Source organism: Arachis duranensis, chromosome 6 (assembly GCF_000817695.3).
Source record: "Arachis duranensis cultivar V14167 chromosome 6, aradu.V14167.gnm2.J7QH, whole genome shotgun sequence".
Lineage (NCBI taxonomy): Eukaryota > Viridiplantae > Streptophyta > Magnoliopsida > Fabales > Fabaceae > Arachis > Arachis duranensis.
This window is the reverse complement of record NC_029777.3, coordinates 81151308-81162319: the sequence shown is the minus strand read 5'-3', so window position 1 is coordinate 81162319 and position 11012 is coordinate 81151308. Positions and strand designations below refer to the sequence as shown.

The following is an 11012-nucleotide window of genomic DNA, read 5'->3' as shown; positions in this document are numbered from 1 at the left end:
GCAAGAATACACCCTGTTTTTCATATTTCCCAGTTGAAGAAAAGTGTTGGACCTTCCTTACATCCTCAACCATTACCCGAAGCACTCACTGAAGAAGGGGAATTGCTGGTAGAACCTGAACAAGCCATTGACAGCCGCTACAACAATCAGGGAGATCTTGAGGTCCTTATCAAATGGAAAGAACTGCCAGATTTCGAGAATACTTGGGAGTCAGCAGCAACATTACAGACAACATTTCCCTCTTTCCACCTTGAGGACAAGGTGGCTCTTCATGGGGGGGGGGGGTATTGCAACAAACCAGAGAGATAATAGGGATTTAACTCCTTTTAAATATACTTATAAAAGGAGAGGAGAAAAAGTAGCAAACTAAATTTTAAATTCTGAAACTCCACATCTTTAGGACAGTAGTTATAGGATTAGATATTATAAATAGGTAGGCTGGGAAAGCTAGTAGGCAGGAAATAAGTGGAGTGAAAATCTAGAGGGAGAGAATTGACCTCTCGAAAGTCAATTATTCTTGTTTTTCTTTCATTTAAATCTATAATATCCTGTTCAGTTATTCTGTTCTTCCCTTCTACCCTTATCTTCTACACTCAATTCTGCCCTAACAGTAAGGATACTAGAGAAACCGTAACAGAGATCGAGTGAGCATAGAACAAATTTAGGCCCTTGGATCTTGCATTATTTGTCTAGACTAAAACCTAAAGTTGTGTACTTAATAAAAGAAAATGAAAAATAAACTTGTGTAACTCTTTTCGTGAATATGTGATTTTTTAATAACTTTAATCGTAGTCATTCATATATGGTTATATGATCTAAATTGACTCTTTCATCTTATATTTATATAAAAGCACTGTTCTCACTAGATAGATCCCTATATAAGGAGTGGATCAAATTAGAGATCTAACCTGTCTGATGTTACATGAAAGAACAATATTAAAATATAAATTCATCTAATTTTAAATGTGATGATGTTCCTATTTTTTTTTTCTCTCCCTGAAACACAATCAAACAACTTGAAGTTGATTTGTTAAACTATATGCTGAGAAATGAATGATGCGCTCCATTGCAATGAAATCTCTATTTGTTGTCCACCGTTGCTCTACTTTCTGGTAGGCAGATTAAATGGTGTACACCGTCCATAATTTCAAAGTTAAGAGAAAATCATAGGAACTTACATGGTCTTGTCTAATGTAATTCTTTTCTGTGTTTTCCAGACATGATTCTTGTACTTCATTTATTTGTGTCATCCACAATGTGTTTGCAGGTTAGGACATCTTCCGGACCAGCCAACAAGAAGCACAAGCAGTAGTTTCTTTTTGTTTAGTTTTTTTCTTCTTTTTTTTTTAAGTGATTAGCACTGTAGGTCATAAGTCACATTATACCTAACAATAGTAAGGATAATATATACTAATGTATCATCCTTTTAGATAGAGCAACAATTAAGAAGGTGAAAAAAGTAGTAGCTAATGATCTATATATGTTGTAATGGCGCATTTGACTCAAGAATATAATGTTAGGGGTAAACAAATATGAGTAAAGTATCAACCCGGTCCTGTCCATTTCCTTGAATGACAACGCGATCCTTAACCAAAAACACGATTTATTTCGGTGCCTAACCTTGTGCTCCATCTGTCAATGCGGTCCTTCTGTCACTTTCACGGCGAAAACTTGACAGAAATTGTTGACGTGTATAGGTAAGTGGATGACATGGATGGCCTAGGTGGTTACGTGGAAGATGGAAGCCCATGTGGCTAGGTGAAATGGACAAGGGCCTATCTGTCTTCGTCCACAACACACAAATACCGTCGTTTTGAGGTTTCCAGGCGTCTTTATTAGACAAGTCTGGTCGTCTCTCTCCCTTGTTTCGTGTATAGAACCCAGACCACCATGAGCAATAGCAGAGAGTATGGGAGTGGAAGAGATGTGTCAAATGATGAGGATAGGAGTATTTCTGTGAGCTCCGTTGGCAGTGCTGGAGCGAGGAAGAAAAAAAGATTCGTTACCCAAAAATGCAATTGTGGGATTTATGCAATTCTATTCATGTTGTCAACACAATCAAACCCTAATAGGCTATTCTTTGGATGCCCATATTTCAAGGTATGAAATAATTAGTTATGTTCTTATTCCTGTTAAGATCTGTAGCAAGCATCTCTTCATTGCAATTCTAGTTTTGCCATTTTTTACTGTGCAAACTGCAGAATCTCATTGCAAATATTTTCTATGGCTGGATAAATATGTTTCACTGTTTGAAGAGGAGCAAATAAATGATCACAATCTTCGTGATTGGAATCCAAAGCAAAATCATTTGTTGGATGCAGCTATTTCGATGGAGGAGAAAGTGACTAAGCTAGAGGATAGAGTTTTTGGCTTAGAGTTGCAGATGAAAAATTCTAGGCATGTTAAATGTATTAGGGGTTAGTTATCCATTAATGGCTCTTGTGTTTGTCTTTGGAGTTGTATTTGCAAATTATCTCCGATAAATTGGATAGCAGTTAATAGGTCTATGATGTTTTTGTTTTGGAAGTGCATGTTGCTTAAATAGTTGTATCACCTAACAGTGTAAATCTGATTTTATTAAATGGAATAGTTGTGTTGGTTGTTTGGAAAAGATTGACTGTGTCAAAAAAATAGAATGTGTTATACTCCAATTCTTGTAATTCATGAAAAACAATCCAGTAATAACTAACAATAATATGTAACATTGACAACTTCATACAGTTACCAAATGTCAACATCTTGTGCACAAGGTGACTCCAAAAGTGGGCAAAATATAGTCCTATACCAATATTAGAGACACAAATATAAATAGAGTATTATAGATTCTTAATTCACACAGGCTATCAAAACAGTAACCAAAAGACTGTTTGTTGTGGCTGTATGTAAACTAGTTTATCAAAAAAGACTACATCTACTTGTTATAATATAAACCTAGGACTACACTTTTAGTTCTTCCTTATCGTTTGATGCATCTCTTCCACTCCCACGTTCTCTGCTATTGGCCATGGTGTTCTGGGTTCCATACACGAAACAAGGGAGAGAGACGACCGGACTCGTCTAATAAAGACGCCTGAAAACCTTAAAACGACGGCGTTTGTGTGTTGTGGATAAGGACAGATAGGCTCCTGTCCATTTCACCTAGCCACGTGGGCTTCCATCTTTCACGTAACCACCCAAGCCATCCATATCACCACTTGCCTACACATATTAGCAATTTTCGTCAAGTTTTCGCCGTAAAAGTGACAGAAGGATCGTGTTGGCAGATGAATCACAGGGTCAGGGACCAAAATAGATCGTGTTTTCGGTTAAGGATCGTGTTGTCATTCAGAGAAATGGACAGAAACTATGTTGGTACTTTACTCAACAAATAAACTGATTTTGCTCAAGTGTTTATGATTCGTTGATTGATGTGATTAAGAAAATTTGCTGGTAATTATAAGCAGTTTCTGTCTCATTAATCAAATATTAGTCTCTAAGTAAGATCTTTGACATTATATTTTTTTGATTTATTGAAAATACGTCTAATTGTTGTAGTTGTTTGATTTAGAGGTATTGCTAATTTGACAACTAAACCATCTCCGATAAGGCAATAACTACAACTAGGTGTATTTTTGCGAGATATTTTTTGTATTTAAACAATAACCCAATATTTTTTTTTGAGTCCTGCTATACATCAAAGCAATTTTACATTCAAGTCGTTTAGTTTACGTTGCGGGACTTTGTCGTCGTCATCTTCTTTCTCTTTCTCCTCCTCCTCCTTCTTCTCCTCCTCCTCCTTTTTCTTCATCTTTTTTTCATTATCGTCATCGTCACCACCACCATACCACTACATCCATCTCCTCCTCCTCTTTCTTTTTTATTTGAATTTTTTTGATCTTTTCCTTCCTTTTCTTCTTCCTCCTCCATTATTATTATCGTCATCACTAACAACACCAATATTTTGCTAACATCTTTATTGATTCTGATTGTGATGATCGAATAAACCGAAAATATTATCAACACGAAACTATTGTATAATACCAAATGAACCGAAAATGACCATTATATAAATTCGAATTCAGAAATACCTGCGCTCGAATAAACCGAAAATATTATCAAACGAAAAAATTGTATAGTACCAAATGAACCGAAAATTAGCTTAAAAAAATCATTATATAATACCAAATGAACTAAAAATTGTCCATTATATAAATTCGAATTCGATGATAACGATAAAGACAATATATATTAGAAGACAATGACGATATCAATGATGATTATGATGATGATGATGATGATTATGGAGGAGAAGGATAAAAAAGAAGGAGGAGACGAAATTCCAATAGAAGTAGGAGGAGGAAGATGAAGAGGTGGTATTGGTGACGACGGTAACGAACTTGAAAAATAAGAAAAATGTAGGATAAGAAGAAGTCGTAGACTCGTAGCATCCGAAGTGAAGAAGAAGAAGAAGAAGAAGGGGGAAGGGGGAGAAAAAAGAAACGCGTAACTCAAATCACTTGGATGGGGAGAATTACTCATTTTTTTCCGGGTAAAGTATTATTTTGGTCCTCAATGTTTAGGCCAAATCCTAGTTTAGTCCTTAACGTTTCAAACGACCTATTTCTATCCCAAAAAATTTCAAACAGGTTCAATATTGTTTTACTGTTAAATTTGATATTGATAGTTAACAGAATGAATGATATGGACGTTAATAATGATATTAGTTAAGTTATATTTTATTTTATGTGTTAGAAAAACATAACCAAAATCTTCTTGTAATATTTCTTCTCCTCAATTTCTTGTGTAAAAAATTTCAAATCCTAACAATCAATTATTAACAACTCAACATCAAAGAAAATTTTTTTACTAGTGATTGTTGATAGATTGATTTTATTTACATACGAAAATCAAATGTTATTAGTTTTTTAATATGCGAATTATTTATGTCAAATTTAATAATGGGACAACATTAAACCCGCTTAAAATTTTGTGATTGAAATAGGACGTTTGAAATATTAGAGATCAAATTAGGATTTGGCTAAAACATTGGCAACCAAAATAATTATTTACTGTTTTTTTCCCTTATGCTCGTTTCCCTTCTTAAAGCACAGCGCTGTTTCAATATAATCTTAGACTACAGTCAATTGAATGGCATGAATAAGTGAAGAAATTCCATCTTCAGCCAGTACGGAGAGAACATACTGTGTGAAATATTAATAAAAATAAATTGATTCTTTAAACTCTTCAGATTATTGAAGCCAACCAATGAAAATTTTTAAAATTGCCTGGTACCAAGTTTCTGAGAAAAAGCTTGATTGCCCTTACATTCATAATAGACCATATATACCAATGCGGGAAATAAAATGACCCCAACCATCAAAGAGACAAAAAGAGGGGCGGGAATGAGAGTGTAGTAATTCCGAATTGCTGACCAACAAAACACCACATGAGAGCCAACATTCCAGATACCTAAAAGGCTCATAAATCATAATCATAAATCTTGGGACTTTGAAAAAGAAATGCAGTAAACTATTGGGATATGAGACAAGTCAATCAATTCAAGAGATTCTCACCATTTCACTGATTAGTAAAATGGTGAAAACATAAACAAACACAAATGAACTCTGTGGTGCACCATAAAATTAACAGATCAATGACAAAGAAGAACAAACCTGAAAAGAGATTAAGAAATGAGAGCGAAAGCAGAAAACAACTAGTTGCTATATACAAAAATAAATAAATAAATAAAAAAACTCCAAATAAACATTTCTACAATCACATTGTAATGTAATGTACAATACACCAATTTTCTTTTCTTAGGGACGGGACTACACAACTTGCAACTGTTGGAAAAATAATCTCTCTCAATCTATAAACCAAACTGGCCACACTCAGAAGAGGGTAAAATTGAACCAAAAAACTCCACACTTCAAGAAATAAAACCAACAATAAATCATTCTTGAAGAAACCAAATCCATCAAAACTATAGAAACCTCACCTGACTAACTACAATTGACCAACACATGTCAGTGCCAATGCTAGGATCCCAAACCATCATCAGTGAAGAAAGAAATAAAACACCACCATAAATAAGAAACTTCAACCTCTTTTCTTTTCAATTCTCAGTTTCAGTCTGAATCACTTGAGCTGGAGCTGGAGCTGGAGCTGGAGCTGGAACTGGAACTAGATTTCCTAGTGTGAGATTTCGTCTCTTTACTGGAGCTGCTCACAGGTGCATTTTCCAATTTGTCTTCTGGAGTTCTCACCTCTTTACTGGAACTACTTACAGGTGCATTTTCCAATTCGTCTCCTGGAGTTCTGTTCCCTTCCTCCGTACTGGCCGCTACATCAGCAAATACACCCACCTGTGCTGAGCCAGCTCCATCTGCTTCCACTTTGACTGATCCCTCATTCAAATCCGAAGGTTTTGTCAGCTCCTGTCGATTACCTTCCTGGATTTGCATCAAAGCAGTGTTAATATCTTCCAAAGATCTAGCTTCAACAACATGAAGGTCTGATTTAGCTTCCAAGTTATCTTTAGATTCTTCACTTTCAAGCTGATCCTTAATCATACTTGGAACGATGACCTCCTTGACATCCACTCCTTCTTGAAGCTGCTTAAAGGCCAAGTAAATATCTTCAAGTGATCTTGCTTCAAGAGCAGGGATCTCCTGATCAATATAGGCTGTGATCTCGGGCATGTGGTTAGTATGAAGTAAATCACCGTCTTTGTTGACGTGAAAATCCCCAACAGTGTCCAACTCCATCAGGAATCCTTCATCAATTTCCTTTATATCATTGATACTTTCTTCGGTAGCTTGAGACGTGTAGCTCTCAGCCGAAGTATCTGGATGTTCTTGTGCCTCACTGAGGTATTCATTATCAACAGCCTCATGGCCAATGACTACCAAATCCACTTCGCCAGTAGGTGAATTGAACTCAGTAGTCTCAGATATTTCAGAAGTCGCTGATGAGACATTTAGAGGAGTTTGGTCTGTGGCATCATGCAATTCTTCAACTTCGTCATTGTTGGAAGTGTCAACATCATACGCAGATTCTATCTGGAAAACATCAGAATTTTGCAAAATGTTGGAGACTTTATTATTAATTTAAGAGCTAATTAAGATCATCGGATCAATAAGCCCATTTTTCACAGAATAAATTTAAAGTCACCAATAATGTTGATGGGTACTTGAAAACAACAGGATAAGAGTATGTTCATTGATAATGTCCATGTAAAAGAGTCAACGACTACAAAATTTGAATAATCAGTGCTTGAATAGGGAAATTCCATCCACCTTATGCAAGTTAAACTGTAATCCACATGTATATGACTAATAAGTAATAAGCATCCTATTTATTACAAAAACTACTAGAGACAGTTTTTCCGCTGGTTTAGCAGGAGTTAAACACTTGTGGATAATCAGTCACAGATAACATAACAATGATCTGTTTAATGCCAGCTTATCTAAACAGGATTAACATTTTCTGGTTATATAACAACTAGCAGTGTTGGTAGAAGATCGGAATTGAGCTTTTCACAGGAGCATAATTGAAAGAAAACAAAAAAGGAAAGGGATGAATGATCAGGAAATGCTGCATGAAAGTCACATAAATATGGGTTGGTTGGAGAGAACCAATAAAAATTGGAAAAAGTTCCCTATCTGGGAATCACATAAGGGACGGACAATTTAAGATAAGTTAACTTACTTAAGGCAAAGAATCTACAGGGAATAGATTCTAAATATCAAATTGATACGATTTCTGTATCTTCTTTTTTCTTTTTGTTTTTTACACCTTCATGGAGAATCTTAAAGAAGAGATAGAGAAAAAAAATTGTCCTAATTTAGATGGATAAAGAAATAGGTCTGCATGGAACTACACAGCTCCTATTGGAAGTAAAATGGTTACTGATACAGTCTTGTAACTTCAATGGCAAGTTCATAACAAGCAAGTAGGGTTCCAAATGGATTTACATGAATACTGGAACTATCATTAACAAATCTATTGTTTTCTCTGTTAAAAATGAAAGAACAACAAAATAATACCTTCCAAGAAAGAGTTTAAGATGAATATATTTTTCCTTTGTGTGTTTGGCATTCAAAAACAGTGGGACCCTTACAGCAAAAGAAGTTGAATGGACTGAATATTAGATAGGAAGGAAACACTATAATATAAATTACCTCATTTTCATCATGACCACTGGAAGATGTTCCAGCTACTAATTTATCTGAGCTTGACTGCACACTTTCCATTTTAGAGGGAGATTTCACATCAATTTCATGTTGACTATCTGATGTAAACGAAGCCATTTTCTGGTCAAAATCTTGGCGAAGATCAATGTTGCCTTGCTCCATGGATCTTGACAATAAGGCTTCATCTTCAGAACGAACACTAGGATGAACTGCAGGAGCTTGCACAGATTCTCGTGAATGCTGTAAATCTAGTACTGCAGAATCAGGCATATTAGCATTTTCAAATCTTGGTACTTCATCAGGTTCTGGACCTCCTCCCACGAATTTATCATCTAATATATTCAACTTTTCAGAAGCCATTTGATAGTTTGAATCAGGAGAATCAAAATCCTGAAACTCAGGTGTAGTAGGTGCACTCTGATGAACAGAATTTGGCGAAATTGCAGAAATCCTATCTGCAGGAACATGGTGCTCATTTTTTACTCCAGTATGTGGTTCAGAAGGGGCTGCTTCAGTTTCTACACGACCAGAAGAATTACCCTCTAGTCTCTCATCATGTGCTTTACATTCCATATCTGACAAATTAGCCGTCATTTCAACCGAAACAGGAGGCACTGCCCTCTCAAGAGTCTCCATGGCTGAATCAGAAGACATTGAAGGAAAAGAATCAAGCTTTTCAGCAGCAGGTGGACTAGAATCATACACAGGTTCTACATGTTGATTGTCTTCCACCTCATTACTTGCATTATGGAAATGAGATTCATCCCCTGAAGATTGAGCTGAAATTCTAGATTCCTCCCCAGAAGTTTGAGTTGAAAGTCTAGATTCTCTAGATTCTGCAAGATGACCATCTTGATGCTGAATATTTGCTTCTTTTTCCATTTTTTCATCAGGTATATTGTCAATCACTTCTGATACTGAAGAATGGCTTGATCTGCTGCTGCTACTGCTGTCATCATCATTTGGTTCACCTCTCAACTGTGTCTCCGCAGCATTTAATTGCCTGGGGGTTTCAACCTCACTCGCGTCATGATAGAATTCCATCTCAGAAGGATTCTCCATCCCACCCAACAATATTTCAGCTTCATCATGGTGAAGGGTGCTATTCTCAGTTTCAACATAATCATTTGCTCCGGAGGGTTGGCTTCCATGTTCAGCACCATCAGAAGCATGATCAGCATCAGTTATTATTACAGCTTCTCGAGACAGGTCTTGCTCACCGAGTTTCCTCTCATCCTGATCAATGGAACTAACTGATTCAGTATCTGGAACAGAACTCAACTTTGAATCACTCATTTCGCTTGATTGCCTCTGGAATGATGAATAGCTTGTTCCCTCTGAATCCATCCTTTCAGATATAAAGATAGGTTTCCAATTAATATCATGCCTTTCATGCTTGGACATCCCAAATGCTGATGGACCCAAGCTGAAACTTTCATGCCTCCGAAAAAATGCAGAATCCTTTTGATTGAACATTGAGAACTCCTGTTGAAAACTGTCTCCCTTAAGATCAGGTTTTTCTTCATTTGGGTCATAAGGAATATCAAATGGGTTTCTTCTTGGCTGCAAAACAGATGGAGCAGATCCCGGAATGGGAGGTAATCCCATGGCAGCATAGGACTCATCAGGGAGATCAAACGGGTTATGTCTTGATGTAGCTATGGGTGGAACAATATACGGAAGATCAGCAACATCTAAATCTATTAGATTCTTCTCGGTCATCATTCTCCGTGCTCTTCTCCTTGCAATGAGATTTTCCAACCGTTGATTCCTCTCTAGCTCCAAAGTTCCCAGGTCCATGAGATTCTTTTGGTCATCCTCGGTCCACTTAATAGCAGATTTACTTTCATCCTCTTTGCCACCATCTGTTTCTTCTCCCTCTTCGTCAAGACCATCCTCCCCTTCACCATTTTCAGCATCTCCGTCTGACTCAATGCTCTCGTCATCACTTTGCTGAGACTTATCAGACACAGCACCAGAAGTGACATGGGACAAAAGAGTAGGTTGTGGGGCATCTGGATCTAATAGGGGGTGGAGTTCATCGAGCATTGGAATGATATCAGCCATAGAAGCATCAGGTGAAGAGCTCTCGGCCTGATCTGAACCCGACTCCACAGATTCCTCATCATCATCATGGTTATCTTCCTCCTGTTTCCAAGATGAACTGGCTGAAGGGTCTGCATGATCTCCTGGAGTTTCCTCATTCTTACTCTCAGAAATATCATCATCATCATCATCATCATTTACATTTTCAACCATTACATATTGCTTCTCAATAGCTTCCTCGTCACTTGAAACACCTTCAGACCTCATGTTCTCTGCGGTTTCCCTCCTCTTTACAAACTCAAAACTGCGAAATTCCTTATCCACTTCCTCGTCCAATTTCTTATCAGGCCGATCACTTTGGAAGTTCTCTTGCTCTGGCAGTGCATCTGAAAGAAAGCCATGATCCTCTTTCTCACCCAACAAACTGGCTTCATCAATGCCACTGTCATCTACATCACTTCTAATCTCCGAATACCCTTTCACAAAATACCTGTCATCTCTGTGAGAAACCACAGTATAACCTTCCGAGAAACCAGTTTGGAAGGACGAGATGCCATGAGTGACCTTCTCTTCTTCTGTTTCAATTTCAGGCACATTTGGCTGCCCGAAACTGAGGAGGGTACCAAGCAGTACAGCAGTGCAGACTAAGACAGGGGATGCAGACACCAAAATAGAGAACAGAAATGGAAGAAATCTATACAGAAAAAACAAGAACCCCAAAAAGGCAACAAGGAATGGGTGATTGCAAACTGATCTGTAACACCCTCTGATTGAAATGACAACAATTTTCCT

General features: G+C 37.1%; 2 protein-coding genes across 2 annotated transcripts in view; one reads left to right on the top strand and one right to left on the bottom strand.

Annotated features, from left to right (window-relative positions):
• LOC107494174 (uncharacterized) overlaps positions 1-3356 on the top strand; it is a gene marked incomplete in the record, with an annotated part of 11254 nt that extends 7898 nt beyond the window's left edge. The window contains 1 exon segment of the mRNA XM_021124860.2: positions 1268-3356. Within this exon segment, the coding sequence (XP_020980519.1) occupies positions 1268-1312 (45 nt within the window).
• A 2348-nt stretch (positions 3357-5704) lies between these two features.
• Positions 5705-11012, bottom strand: part of LOC107494179 (uncharacterized) — a 5457-nt gene continuing 149 nt past the window's right edge. The window contains exons 2-3 of the mRNA XM_021124859.2: positions 8163-11010; positions 5705-7040 (exon numbers count right to left, since the gene is read on the bottom strand). Coding sequence (XP_020980518.2) covers positions 6108-7040; positions 8163-11010 — 3781 coding nt within the window. The 3' untranslated portion in view covers positions 5705-6107. The remainder of the gene's footprint in view (positions 7041-8162; positions 11011-11012) is intronic.